The sequence below is a fragment of the Alternaria ethzedia genome (assembly GCF_023757985.1).
Source record: "Alternaria ethzedia strain BMP 0044 chromosome Unknown scaffold_19, whole genome shotgun sequence".
Taxonomy (NCBI): domain Eukaryota; kingdom Fungi; phylum Ascomycota; class Dothideomycetes; order Pleosporales; family Pleosporaceae; genus Alternaria; species Alternaria ethzedia.
In genome coordinates this window covers 56,267-70,893 of record NW_026056212.1, presented here as the reverse complement: position 1 = coordinate 70,893, position 14,627 = coordinate 56,267, and the positions used below count along the sequence as shown (strand labels likewise).

Below are 14,627 nucleotides of genomic sequence, written 5' to 3'. Positions count from 1 at the left end.
CGTGGACATCGATGGACCCCTGACTTTAGGCTGTTGATCAAGGCTTTCTGCTGGTTTTGTCTCAGATACCGCAGCGGATCGTTTACCACGGTTTGTATCGCTACTACCGGTCGACTGCACAGGCGCTGAAGGTTGTGGGTTAAGTGGTGCAGTGAGACCCGGAGCAACGGCAGATGCGCGAACTGTTGCGACGGATTGTTGTGCATGCATAGCTAGTCGCTTCTCCTTGGTATTCGTCTTTGTGCCTTTAAATCTTCCCAAAAGCGCGTTAAGACGGTCTTTGTTCAACTGCTTAGTCGGTAGGTTTGTTGAAGTAGACTCAACCCTCAAGCTAGCCGGAAAAGAGTCTGGTTTTTCTGGTCCCCAGGATGGTCTTGGGACGGGTGATCTAGAAAGATTGCCATGCTTGCGGTCATCTTGATCGCTCTCGTCGCTGCCCTCGATATCGCTCTCGTCACTGCTCGTGACAACGAAACCGCCCTTCGTGCATGGGCGCTTCGCGGTGCTGGATGAGGCAAACGGCTCACTCGGACGTCTCTTGGCTGCCATGTTCTTCGTCTTGCCCACTTTGCTATCAGATCTTTTGTGGGTAACTGTTCCCATAACGCGCTTGTGCTGTCGGCGAGAAGTTGAGGTCTGAAGTTGCTTGCGTTTTGCAACCAAGGTTGGTGAAGAGAGCACTTGGCGAGATCGAGGACGGCTGCTTCGAGACTCACTGCTATCGCTTGCCGCAGTCTCAGCAGATTTGTACGCAACAGGCTTCTTGCGCCGGTCTTTCTTAATTAGTGGTATCGGAAGTTTTGCTGGCTCGTCTTCTTCACTTGTTGCATATCCAGCGAGCTGTCCCAGGGATCGAAGGCCTTGGGTAGACACTGCCTTAGTTGTAGAGATTGACGGCAGGGGAAACTTTGGTGGGTGAGAGGTTGGCTGGTGAGCCTTGTCAAGTTTGTCATGAGACAGGTGATTGCGCTCGATAGCAGAGCCCTCATCGACAGGGTCCTTGAACGAGGTGAGAGAACCACGCGTGAGCGCCATTACGGAAGACCGATCTTGCTGACTGTGATCTGCCTGTTCCAAGAGCGACTTCTTCAGTTGAAAGTTCGAAAGAATGGCATCCGACCAAATGAGAGGGAGTGGGTCACATATGGAGAAATCATACGATCGGGCGGTCCGAGAAAGTCTTTCCAGGCTTGCTGTGCCCCGGGGATGTCCTGCGGCGCCAGAGAAAGCGGTACTGTCGGCATCTCCGCTGTCAACGTACGAGGCTCCAGTAAGACTAACAGGCCTTTCATCGGGCGATGGAGTACAAAACAGTGGAGATTCGTTTCGCTCCCCGGTGTGGCGCCTTCCAACATGGGAAATGGCCATGATCAAATAACATCTGGTCGATTTCACCCAATTTACGTGATCACTACAGGGTAACGCTTGTTTTTCACTGGAAGAGTGGGATCTTGTCGTCTCCCAATACCCGACAGAAGCCCAACAAACGCCGAGACGCTTGCACAGCACCTGTCGGGCGGGACATGGCTTTGCTGTCAGGCAACGTTTGGGCCTTTTGAGCGCAAACAGCCATGAACCAGAAAGAAGCAATAGGCGGACCAGGCTGGTCCTATCAGGAGCGATCAGCAAGCTTCCAGCCTCGCCGTGAGGGCCTCGTATCGGATAGCGACTGCCAAGATATGGAAATGTTGTAGGAAGCAAACGGAATGCGCTGTTCAGTTCATTTCCCGGTTTGAAACTCTGTGCCGTACTGGCCGAGAAATCTCATATGCTTCGGAGCGCTATGTGACAAATGTATGCCTAGGTTACTCACGGAAGTGGGCTCGCCTGGATGATGGTAGTCATAAGGCAAGTCGTCCCGATCGAATATCATGCCAAAGAAAGATGATTAACGAGCATCGGTTCAAATCGCTGACTGTAACGCCTTTCGTAGGAGATACCTAGGTAATTGCTTCTTGGATACGAGATGCTAGAAGGCGCGTACCGAACGCGTGTCGAGGGTTAAAGGCGGGGCTGAGGGAGGGCGTTGAAGCAACAACACAGAAAATTCACGCTGAGTGAGTCGGTGTCGACAGTAAACAACGCGAAATTGGATAGTCAGGGCTTCGCAAAGGCGACGACGACGGGCCTCGGCGCGACGCGTGAAAGATCGAAGCGTCAGCGCACCATAAGAGATTCGCAGCTGACTAAGCTAGTGGGTCCACCTCGCGAATCTCCAGCCCTCGTCTTTCTGACCTACTAATTAGAACTGTCGACGCCCGTGCGAGATCGCTAATCTTCAGGGCCATGGCAGAAGGAACCGCACCAGCTGCTGAAGTCCCGGTCTCTGACAAGGCGTTGCGAGATGTGGCCAAGAATGTGGCGAAAATCTTGCCTAATTTCGCGGAGAAAGAGCCTGCAACTGCTCTGAAGTAAGGACGCAAAGTCCGTGAGCTTTGCTTTGTCGATGCCGAACCCCACTAACGTCTGAGTAGAGAGCTTCGTGTTATTCTCGATCCTGCTTTGGAAACTGCAGACCTCCCAGAACTAGAGAACAGCCATCGAGCAGCCGCATCCAATGCCTTGTGCGCAATCATTGAGTACTGCGCGGCTTCCGACTGCGCCTATGCACGGGAGGCGATCCTAGATGATTCCATATGGATGCGAGTATTCAACATATATCTTCAGCGGTCTGGAGATGCAAAGGGCAAGTCGATGAGGCAGATGCTCTTGGTCCTTACGGGTGTCATTACTAAAGATCAGAGTGCGCGTGCAATCGAACTTCGGACACGAGCTACGACCTCATTCCTGGACATTATCTGTGAGCGAGAAGACCGCATCAAAGTTAAACCAGCTTTGCAAGGCCTTGCGCATTTCCTGCTGCGGGATGTAATTTCCATCACGGATTTGGTCAGTCTGTTCGACGAGCAGCTGAAGCGAACATCAGATGCCATCCAGAGGCCGGTAACTTCGCGAACAGTGTTCACATCCTTCCTTGCCTGGGTCGTGCATCATGATACTTCCCTTTCAGCGGGACACTTGATTAAGAACTACTTACTACAGGCTCGCCGTATCACAAACTACGACGAACACCCCGACGATGGCTTAGTCTTACCTCCCTGGATAGAGCCGGTGATGCAGACGTTGCGCGACTGGCCAGACCGGATCCAGGAGTTTAAGACTCACGTCTTCCCTCACTGTTTTCTACCCAATCTCTCTGAGTACCTAAGGTTCCTCGCATATCTCAATTTCGAGTCCCATGTTCCGTATAAGCATGCGTTACCCAGCCAGCTTCGCCAGTCCGGCAGGCGCACATCATCTCTTGGTGGACTAGAAGAGTTCAGAATACTCCTAGCAGCGATCGCAACTGGAAAGGAACTCAACATCGTAAAAGATAATGGTAAGTGGATGTGATTGGCATATATCAATAACAAAGGCACTCGCTCATCTCTGTACTAGATCATAGAGCTCAAAGCACCATCCAAATCCGTGACGGGGCGCTCTATTTGCCGGACGACATATCAGGAGCCTGGATGGCGGACTCGGAACCAGAAGTCAGGCTTGCAGGCATGTTCCTGGGCGTGTATTCTACTTCTGTCACGAAAGCTATGAGTGGCGGTATTTTGCAGGCCTTGAAGCGCAACCTCCCCCATCTTCATACCGACACGGATGCAAATTTCCGCCGGGAGGTGCATGGTTATACACAAAAGCTATTTGATCGTCTGAGAGCTAGTACAGCTACTCTAGCAAAACCCATCACGAAGGTTACTTCTTCAGACCAGAGACGCCTCCCTTTCCCAGCGACAAGCTCTAGCCCACATGTTTCAATTGCGCGGGTTCCGCGACAAGATCCGCTTTCTGAGTCCCTAGCTTTCATCACCTGGTATGTGCAGTTCCTTGAGTGGGAGCTGCGCCCAACTGCCTCTTACCAGAGCCGCATCACCGCACTACGGTCCATCACCATCGTATTACGATCTGGGATAGATCCTGGGGTACCGTTTACCAGTCTCTCAAAGTCTGCGCAAGGTCAGCTAAACTGGGCTCACGGTCTCCAGTTCGGAAACCAGAAGCTGTGCCGAATACTGCTCGATTTAATACTGGATCCTTTTGACGATGTTCGAGACGCGGCTGTATCGGTCTTGCAGCTATGTCTAGTTGCGCTTCCGCAAACCGATAAGAAACGCATCATGTCAATGATTCCCCGATTCGTTACGAGAGCGGAGGCTACCATGCTCCGAACAGGGCGAGCGGATCAAGCGGACGGTGTTGCGCGTGCTTACGGGATGATCTTTGCGTTGGCTGGCGATGATCCAGGTGCCCCCACTGGCGAACACTTCTCTTCCAAGCAGCACCTCTTCGAATATCTGAGAACACAACTCGACGAAACGTTGACTCTGGCCCGCAGCGATCTTCCACGAGCCGTCGATGGTCGACCGGTACATGGTACATTTGCTGCATTACAATATGTGACCGATCAACCCGATTTTTACGCGTTCGTCTCGAGCTTGCCATCTGATCAGTTTGCGCACTGGAAAAAAGCGCATGGGGACATCGTAACAGGCATAGAGAGTCTGTGGTCTTGCGTCTATCACGTTCTGTGTGCGGATGCACCGGAAGGCCATGTTCCTGACGAAGTAGAAGATGAGAGTAGCTTAGACACTAAAGAGATTCTGAGTTACTCATGGAGAGGACTGAAGGAGGCTAGGTATTGATTCCTCGACTACACAGCCGACACTGCTAACTTCATCAGTGTGCTTTTACGAACGATCATCCTCAAAGCTCCTGTAGGTGACGGTGACAACGACCTTGTGACTCCAGAACTCTTCGAAAAGCTCGGCAGACTCTGCTTCACTCAGCTACTGGAGCTTCGTCATCGCGGTGCGTTTTCGACAGTCTCTCAGACATTTGCAGTCTTCTGTCGCCGCTGTGTCTTGTCGAACATATCCACATTACGTGCTTTACCAGAGATGTGGTATCAGGTTTGTACAGCCACCGTCGGCGTGATCTGGAAACTAAAAGTCTCTAGGAAACGCTACGATCCATCCAAGCAAAGTCAGACGCCATCACTCGGAGGTCGGCGGGCATACCAGCAGCCATGTCCGCTCTACTGGCAGCTGAGCCACAAACAGGAGGCAAACTCTTCCCTCGAGCTGTCAAAGATCTTGTCGCCGAAACTCTCGTGGAGGCGCAAAGCACAAATATAGAAGAAAGCCGTCTTCCTCAGGTGCATGCTCTGAACTGCATCAAGGAAATATTCACGACCTCGAAGCTGAGTATTGCATCGGAGACGTACATCGGGCAGGGTCTCGAGCTTGCTGCTAAAACTCTGAGCTCGCCCATGTCAGTGACACTTACACGGACATCACAGTTTCTAAGCTAACGAGTACTCAGATGGCCCCTTCGCAATTGCAGCTTGATGCTGTTCAAAGCTCTGATCGAACGACTACTCGGCAGCGACGAAGCTCAAGACTGGAAAGAACGAGAGCGAGCCAAAACGTCTCGGTTCTCCTACGACAACTATCCCAGTCTCGTGAAGATCCTGGTTGAACTGCTTGAGCCAAGCGGCGATCTCAAAATCATGGAGACACCCGAGAGTGGCAGTTCGCCAATGGATCTCCATGGTGCTGAAGGCGTGTTTCCCGCTCTCCAGATCTTGCGTCAGGCCCGGCCGCCGGGAGATCTTACCAAGATCCGCGGCTTGGTAAGGGACTTATTACCAAGCCCGCATTGGCATATGCGAGATATGGCGGCCAGAACATATGTGTCACTGGGCACTACTAACGAGAGCTACCATGAACTCTCTCCAATTCTAGATACGGTTACCAGCGATCACAATGAACAGCATGGGAGGCTCTTGGTAGTCAAGTATCTGCTGAGGAAGCTGTTGCGAGACGAAAACCAATGCAGTAAGTGGTGTCGTAAGCAGAAACTAAATATTCAGCTGTTGACTTCTGACAGCTTTGCAACACTTCTCATCGTTGATGCAGCAGCTCAGCCAACACGCAACGAGTTGGTACATCTCGAGTGATTGCCCTTTTGTACGAGCCGCCTTCCTCGATGTTGTGAGCCTATGCGGCATGGCCATGCTGCAAAGAGCGACCGCTGTCACAATACTTGGTGCGTGGATTGACCTCACTACGTCCATAGCCATTGGACCGGAGTACAATATCGGACCAAGTGATCACCACGGTGATGATCTACTCAGGACATCCCTCGCACAGGTATACTTCGTTGACCGGATCATTCTGCGTGAAAATTCGCTTCACAGCATGGTGTCGGACGATTATCAAAACATTGACGATGCGCTCATGCTTCTCGCAAACGAGGATCCGGATACCTGCATGGAAGCTCTGGAAGCTCTGGACTCCATATTACAGATGCAGACATCCAACGGACTAACCATTCCATTGTCGCTGGTCCTAGCGCATATCCATCGTGTAGTCCTGGAGGCCTGCGACCCAGAAGTCATCTCGAAAGCGCAAGCCGTTCTCGCCGACGCTCTTACCAAGGACCATTTGAAAAGCGACTTCTTCAGCCTGACGATGCAAGATCAAGTCATGCTCACCTTGACAAGGTTGGAAACACAGTGCGTTCATGGCCCACCATCAAATATGCAAAGCGCCCTGCATCTTCTAGGCTCATTCCTCGACCATGCTTACACCAGCTACTCACTCCACCGTGACGAGGTTCTCGCCCGTATCGCACGCTACATTCGCCTGCTACGCATGACAACCATCGATACCAACCCCTTCGACACTCGCTACGCAGCCATACAATCCCTGTCCGCGCTCAACTCCATCTTCTCCCTGGCCCCCAAAGGAAAAACAGGACCTCTGATCCTTGGGCTAGCCATCGTTCTCTACGACCTCCTCAACGACGATGACGACGAAATACGCGATCTAGCTGCCTCCACAGCAGGCATTCTCCTACGCTCACAGGGCGACCCACTGTTCAAGAACACGGTACCGATACTGACTACGCACCGGCTGGGGGCGTACCTGGTATCTGCATTTTCCACATCACGATTCCTCGCCAAGGAAGCAATACGCCGTCTAACCAACACGCCCTCACCCCATCGTCTCTTCTCCACGCCATTCGCCAACACTTTTGCACGGGAGAGGAAGGAAGATACGTCGCTTTTTGCGCAGGAGAAGCAGAATTTGTACAAAGACGACACATTGGACACTATGCTGTGGTCGCGCATTCTCCTCTCCCTGTCTGCCTCTGCTGTGCCGCTGAGCCTGCGCACCGATCTGACCAACTGGGTACTCGACGGTCTCACCGCACTCACACAAACAGCCGAGGGAGAAGGTGACGGCGCGCTGGGTTGGAGTACCAAAGCTGAGGTGTTTACGCTCGGTATGCGCATCTTCTGTGCGAGTGAAGTGGTGATGAGCTGGGGTGGTCAGGAAAGGGTAGAGGTAGTGAAGAGGGCGAGAGGGTTTGCTGATGTGGGTATTGAGAGAGGCGTTCATGGCCTGTGGATTGAGAGGGTCGAGAGGGTCTTGAACAAGGAAGTGGTGCGCATGCTACGCAGGGTCAAGGGAGGACTGTTGGAGATTGCAGGGTGAGCTAGGCAACGCATAATTGGTGATTCAACACGCCAATCCGACAATGAAAAGTATCTTTTGCGACTGGATGGGATAGAGTTGTATTGGACGTCCACAAAAATGACAACAAGCTCACTACGCGGAAGCTGGAAAAATTCGTACACTACCGCCGATAGAATACATTCACAGCACTCTCCCCCACACTCTTACTTACACTGCCATATTTTGCCTGCCAGGCAAAGAAATAAAGCAGCGCCGCGAGTGGCTGTCCCACGAGACAAAAGCTCATCCAGAAAATCATGTTACCTGCAACCCTCCCCTGGATCCATTTGACCTTTTGGATGACATCTGTGAGCGCAATGAGCGGGATCTGGAACATCATGCCAGCAAAAGCTACGCCAATAATGTTGTGTGTGGGGACGCCGACGAGCAGTTCGTGCAGGACGCCAGAAAAGAGGAAGACGAGGATCTGGGCCAGCGCGGGAGGCACACCGCGGCCGACAAGAGGTGAGTAGATGTGGCGGCGCATAAAGTTGGTCACGGGCTTGTTCCAGGTAGTCCAGTAGGTGCGGATGGACGAGACGTTCCACCAGTCGCCGTAGAACTCTCGGTCGCCGAACCGCATGACTTCGGCAAGCGCATTGAGAGCGGACTGGAAGAGGGCGAAGAAGCCGCACAGCCAGCAGAAGACGCTGATGGTGGATAGCTTCATGACGCGCTCAGCAATGGACGTAAAGTTCAACGTGAGGATCTTGTCGAGCGAGTTCTGCAACAGCGGCGCGGCGTATTGGGCGGAGGCGATCCAGATGACGATGCTGAGACCAGCGAGTTCGGCCAGACGTTTGAGGACAAAGTCCCAGCGGATCGTGTCGGTTCGGGGGTAGACGGGCTGGTAGACGAGGGTGGGTGCCCACCAGAAATAGCACAGGTTCTTCATGTTGATGTTCTGCGGATATGGGCATGCTTTGTAGAGCTCGGGCAGCGGATCGGCCTGCTTGGGGTGCAGGTAGGCATGGCGGAGGTCGCGGTTTGTGAGTGCGTAGGAGGCGCACTTGAGGAAGACGATGACGGCGTGCAGTTCGCAGAGGGTGCCGATGCCCGGGTGGTAGATGTCGTAGTAGACGTACTTGGTCGCGATGTAGAGGTTGGCGACTGCGTTGACGCTGTGGAAAAAGGCGACAATGTACCACGTCGAGTTGAAGCTGCGCAGGGCGGCGGCGTAGCTGGCGGGCGTGTCTTGGTCGCGTTGGTGGGAGATGCGGGCGTAGGCTCGGTTGGCCTGCCAGGCGGCGGCGAGCTCGATCAGGTAGGTGACGAAGAGGTGGGCGGGGACGAGCAGGTAGAGGAGCAGGCCGGTGACGACGTCGGAGCGGCGGTAGTCGTGGCAGGACAGACAGATGAGGACGCCGTACTTCTGCAGGTTCACGATCATCAAGCGCAGGTTGGAGACGACTGCAGTGGTCAGCGATGCGCGGCTACTGCCGGGAGTGGCGGCGTCGTACTCAGGACCAAGATCATGAGGTTCCTGAAGCCGACGAAGCTCGGGATCTTGTCTGCGCTCTCCTGGCTGAGACACGAGGTGCGTGACACGGAGTGCGTCGCAAAGACATGGCGGTACTTGGTGTCGCGCGCACGCTTGGTGGTGCCATTGGGAGTGGGAGCGGTCTTTCCGCGGTACACCGGGGAGCTGGCGTGCTGCATGTCGAGGGCAGAAGAGGCGGCCAGTTGGGTGAGGGTGGCCATGGCGGAGGGTTGGGCGCAATGGCTCGGGCGGAAGCAACTACAGCCAGCGAGGGACGACAGAACGAGGGCGGCGGGGGATTTGTAGTCGGGATAAGCGCGCCATGGCCGAGGGTTCTGGCACAATGGCGATAGAGTTATCAGGGCGTCTCGGGATTCTGTTGGGAGTCTGGTGAGCGGGGATCTGCACGGTGATGCAGCGCGCCCAGGTGTCGAGTGTGGCGCTGTGGCTGGGCTGTGGCCGACGTTCCCACGTCCAACGCGACGAGGCACGCGCTTCCACTGCACACAACACCTGCGCAGCACCCCGACTCACCACCGCGCACCCGACGCGCCCCCCATGGTGATCGAGTAAACGGCGTCTTCGGCAGCAGCACGCCATGGAGCGCGAATACCATCGTCCGGACTTTGAGGGAGGCTTGCGGCCCCGACCAAAACGTCAGTATGCCTGTTCATCATGCGCAGGATTCAAAGACTGACTACAACCACAGGCGCCGTGACCGACTATGGCTCAACGACCGTCCAGTGGATGCGCAACCGCCGCCCGCGCTACAAGAATGCGCCCGCGCCAGAGATGGAGCGGCCGAGCGCCAGCTACATCGTCGACATGCAGCCGCCCGCAGCACGTGTCGCCAGCGCCGCCGAGTCGATACCTGCCAAAGCCGTGCATTCGTCTCTGAACAAGGTCAAGCACCCCATCAACGTCGTCAAGTGGACGCCAGAGGGCCGCCGCCTGCTCACAGGCTCCACCAGCGGCGAGTTCACGCTGTGGAACGGCATGGGCTTCAACTTCGAGACCATTATGCAGGCCCACGAGGCTGCCATCCGCGCCGTCGAATACACATCCACCGACGACTGGCTCCTGTCAGCCGACCAGACCGGTGTCGTCAAGTACTGGCAGACCAACTTCAACAACGTCAAAGAGATTCAGGCCCACACCGAAGCTGTGCGAGGCCTGTCCATCGCGCCGACCGACACCAAATTCGTCACATGCGCCGACGACACCACGCTCAAGATCTGGGACTTTGCGTCGAGTACAGAAGAGTCGACGTTGACAGGACACGGGTGGGAGGTCAAGTCGGTCGACTGGCATCCGCACAAGGGACTGCTAGTATCAGGGTCCAAGGACCACCAGGTCAAGTTCTGGGACCCGCGCACAGGGCGCTGTCTGACGACGCTTCATGGACATAAAAACCCAATATCAAAAACCATGTTCGAGCCTGTCCAAGGAAACATGCTAGCAACATGCGCCCGTGACCACACAGCCCGCATCTTTGATCTCCGAATGATGCGCGACGTCTTACTGCTCAAGGGACATGAGAAGGACATCATCACCATGGCATGGCATCCCATGCACAAGAACCTGTTGTCTACCGGCGGCGTCGATGGTAGCATACACCACTATCTCCTCGACGAGCAGAACCCTCCCGCCGGCGTCGCACCCTCGATATCGCCCTACGACGCCGCCGACTCGCAAAACGCCCCCTCACAAACCATATACCCCGCGCACAGCCTGCAATATGCTCACGACTTCACTGTCTGGACCATGGACTGGCATCCGTTAGGCCACATCCTCGCCTCCGGCTCCAACGATAGGGTCACGCGCTTCTGGACGCGTCCACGGCCAGGCGACACCAACTACGTCAACGACCGTTACCACATTGGCCAAGCAGCAGCAGAGGCGCAAGGCACGTTCGACCGCGGTCAGGGCAGGCGGCAAAAGATGGAAGAAGAAGAGCAGGAGGCAGAAGACGAGGCCGAAGGTTTGGTCGACCAGAAGATGCCTTCAAAGAACCCAGGCGGTGGCTTCCTCCCACCTGGTCTTTCGCTGCCAGGACTCAACACAGCACCAGATGGCACTTCGAGTTCTCTACCGGGTATTGGGGGCACAAATCATCCACCAATCCCACCCCCACCAGGCGGTATGCCCTTTCCACCCCCACCAAATGCGGGCGGGGCGCCTATTCCTCCTTTCAACGGTATGGACCCCTCCCGCCTTGCACAACTCATCGCATCTGGCTCCCTACCACCCCCTCCTATACCCCATGGCCACGGACCTCCTCCACCAAACGCCAACGGAGCCTCTCCTTTTCCACCACCAAACTTTCCTGGCTTTCCACAAGGCATGCCGCCTGGTATGCCACCACTTCCTCCAGGCATGCCGCCTCCCGGATTCCCGGGCTTCCCTCCACCACCTGGCGGTATGGGTGCGCCGCCACCGGGATGGCCTGGTCCGCCCCCGCCGCCACAACAACAGCAAGGGTTTGCGGGTGGGCAGGGTGGAACTGCGGGTGTAGGTGCAGATGGTATCAGGAGAAGAGCGCCGTTACCGGATCAGCAGGATGCTTTGAAGGCAGAAATGAATCAGGGACGGTACAGAAAAGCAAGGTAGACGTATTTGGCGTTAGCGTTGACACAGGAATGTACGATCAAATCAAGTTGGAAGTCAGTGAGCGTTTGTGTTACGATAAAGGACAGGGAGTGACAAGTAAAAGGTGCAGTACTAGTCCCTTTTCTTCTCCAGGAATACCCAGATTGGCCATCTACATTTGCGCTTTCGTACTGCTTGTGTGATTCAAGACTCTTCATGTACACCTTCGTGGCCTCTACGCTCTCTACATATCCTCCACCAACCCAGGATCCTCCATGTCCTTGACGAACTCCACCTTGGCCACATCCTTCAACTCTACATCTCCCTTCACCACCCTTTCCCCATGATTCCACAACTCATCCAGAAAAGCCGGAACAAAAGTCCCCGGGCCTCTGACATCCTCCCTCTGCGCCGCAACCTCTGCCGCAATCTCATAATGCAGCAAACCCGCGACAGCAGCCAAGAGCTTATCCTCACGGTACGCAGCCAGATACGCAGATAACGTGGTACCCAACGTGCACCCACTGCCCGTGATCCTCCCCAGATACTCATGTCCATTCGCCACCGCATACGTGCGCGCGCCATCCGAAACAAGATCCGTAGCCCCCGTCATAAGCACAACCGTGCGTTCGCGAGCCGCAAGCCGGGAAACGATATGCGCCCTTTGGGGCAGCGAGAAGAGTGAAGCACCAGAGTCCACACCTCGCTGTTGCTGACTCGAACTATCAAGCGTATACCCACTCGCACGTGCAACGGCGAGAATCTCGCTCTCGTTCCCTTTGATCAAGTCGAAATACCCGGCGCCGAGGAGCTGGGCTAGAGCGTCTCGTCGTACACTTGTTGCGCCGGCGCCCACGGGATCGAGGATGATGGGTCCGCCGGCGGCGTTGTACGCGTTGATGGCTTGTTGGTAGTTTGCCAGTCCATCGGGTGTCACGGTGCCCATGTTTACTACCAGCGCGCCACCTAGTTTAGACAGGTCGGAGGCTTCGGCGCCGTAGTTTGCCATTATGGGGCTTGCGCCTACGCAGAGGGCGACGTTTGCGGCAAAGTTTTGGACAACGAGGTTCGTCATGTTGTGGGAGAGGGGGTTCATTCCTTTTACCTTTTTGGTTGCTGAGATGGCGGCTTTGAGGACAGAGGTTATTTCGTCGCGGGGGTTTTGGTGGTAGAAGTGTGGGAGTGGGGATTGGGGGGCAAAGGGCGGAGCTGTCTTGAGGAGATGGGTGAGGTGCGAAGATGCGCCTTTGGGGTCTTGAGCCCCGATTATGGCAGATACGATGGCAACGCCGTTGATGGTCTTGGGGTTTGCGTTGGCGGGAGTTGGGGCAAAGAGTTGGTATATTATGCGTTGGGTGTTTGAGGCGTTGATGCCGCCGATGCATACTGTTTTGACTTTGTTCTCCGCTTCGGTGCCTTGATCGAGATAGTGCAGTATCTTCCTTGTTCCGGTGATGCCGATGATGTCTTTGGTGTTCTTTTTGGTATTCGTGGCATACATCGTGCCGATGCCCAGGTAATCTGCTCCTTGCTCGACGGCTGTGCGCGCTTCCTGGATGGACGAGACGGTGACGCCGATGATTTTGTCTTCGCCTAGGATACGGCGGGCCTCGTGGGCGTTCATGTCATCTTGGCCAATGTGGACGCCCTCACAGCCCACTGCGAGGGCGACGTCTACGCGGTCGTTGATGAGCAGAGGGACGTTGTGTGCCTTGCATTTTTCGTGGAGCTTTTTTGCTGTCGCGACGAGGATGCTGGTGTCGGAGGTTTTGTCTCTGTATTGGACGATGGTGACACCTGCACATGTCGATCAACATCGTGGTATGTTGTATTACGGCTGACTAACCTCCTAGTAACGCCTGCTCAACCACGTCGACCAGGTCTCGGTTCCCGAGGATGGCCTCTGTAGAGTCTGTCACGAGATACAGCGAGTAGTCTACTTCCTGCCTAGTCATCTTGGCAAGTCGGCGTGCAGCTGGGGCAGAATGCTCGAGCTCGTCGTCGTTGAATGGGGGATGTTCGAAAAGCAACTAGCAGGTGTGACGCAATCTAGGCGCGGCTCGCCAAAGTCTGCGGCTGGTTTTGCAGGACCTGGTAGCGAGTGTCGACGTACTAAGCCACACAGGCTGCTGCGAGCCTTGGACCTGTTCAACGACGACTGCTGGGCGACCAACACGCTGGCCCACGTTGCTAGATGCGACATGGCTGGTGGTGTTTGCCGCGAGATGCGGGGCGTTCAGGGTGGATACAGGCCACATAGCAACTGCCAAACGCTTCCCCGGTTGCCTGCATGTATCGATGAAAGCACCGCAGAGCTGTTTGATGTCCCGCCGTTTGTGTAGACGGCCAGACGCTTTGTCCGTCGCCATGTGCAAGTGACAAAGCCAGGCAGCGCACGACGGCCTGAGTCAGGGCGGGGCTGATGGGGGCGTTTGGTATGCACGGTAGAACGCTCTGCTAGCGTGGCTCGGCAAGTTCGAAAAACTAAAGGCCGCGACCCCATATAACTTCCCTCGACCACCCGCAGCCCGCACACACTCCCCTTGGAACCAGCCAAAATCCATCCGTCGACCTCGCCCACACCAGTGACTGCCACTGGCAACAGCACCCGCCCACTCTGCCCTATCCGCCCAACCGCCTGCTCGTCGCCCGCCCGCGACCTGCCTGAACCGCCACCTCGACGTCCGCCTCCAGGCCCCAAGCACCAACCGCACCTCAGAGTCGCCCACGACAACAGGAGTATATGTATTCGCGCCAACGCTACGCCTTCCGAGTCGAACCTCCCCCCAAACTGCAAAAATTTCGCTGTATGCGGATACCAAGCAGCATCATCCACCAAACCAACGGCTAATCCACTGCCCCTCCTGACCCCGAGTCGCACACACACACCCAACCCACACGTACTAGAGACTGCTTCTGCGCATGTCTCTTTCGGCCCTCGTCAACATAGCTGATCCGACCCCGTTCGCCCGCCCGCCGCACCACCA

The 14,627-nt window shown here is 55.4% G+C and overlaps 4 protein-coding genes across 4 annotated transcripts; 2 read left to right on the top strand and 2 right to left on the bottom strand.

Annotated features, from left to right (window-relative positions):
- Positions 1 to 2,286: 2,286 nt before the first annotated feature.
- J4E87_007126 (uncharacterized protein) lies at positions 2,287 to 7,550 on the top strand (the record flags this gene model as incomplete). The annotated part of the gene is made up of 7 exons (XM_049378723.1): positions 2,287 to 2,411; positions 2,475 to 3,379; positions 3,439 to 4,684; positions 4,730 to 4,958; positions 5,006 to 5,319; positions 5,371 to 5,885; positions 5,938 to 7,550. The coding sequence occupies 7 exons, from the start codon at positions 2,287 to 2,289 to the stop codon at positions 7,548 to 7,550; spliced, it is 4,947 nt and encodes a 1,648-aa protein (XP_049231385.1).
- A 142-nt stretch (positions 7,551 to 7,692) lies between these two features.
- On the bottom strand, positions 7,693 to 9,272 carry J4E87_007125 (uncharacterized protein; the record flags this gene model as incomplete). Its single annotated transcript, XM_049378722.1, has 2 exons — positions 7,693 to 8,981; positions 9,032 to 9,272. 2 exons carry the CDS (start codon positions 9,270 to 9,272, stop codon positions 7,693 to 7,695), a joined length of 1,530 nt encoding a protein of 509 aa, XP_049231384.1.
- A 377-nt stretch (positions 9,273 to 9,649) lies between these two features.
- Positions 9,650 to 11,661, top strand: J4E87_007124 (uncharacterized protein; the record flags this gene model as incomplete). The annotated part of the gene is made up of 2 exons (XM_049378721.1): positions 9,650 to 9,707; positions 9,761 to 11,661. 2 exons carry the CDS (start codon positions 9,650 to 9,652, stop codon positions 11,659 to 11,661), a joined length of 1,959 nt encoding a protein of 652 aa, XP_049231383.1.
- A 223-nt stretch (positions 11,662 to 11,884) lies between these two features.
- On the bottom strand, positions 11,885 to 13,843 carry J4E87_007123 (uncharacterized protein; the record flags this gene model as incomplete). Its single annotated transcript, XM_049378720.1, has 3 exons — positions 11,885 to 13,437; positions 13,487 to 13,670; positions 13,754 to 13,843. The coding sequence occupies 3 exons, from the start codon at positions 13,841 to 13,843 to the stop codon at positions 11,885 to 11,887; spliced, it is 1,827 nt and encodes a 608-aa protein (XP_049231382.1).
- Between the last annotated feature and the right edge of the window lie 784 nt (positions 13,844 to 14,627).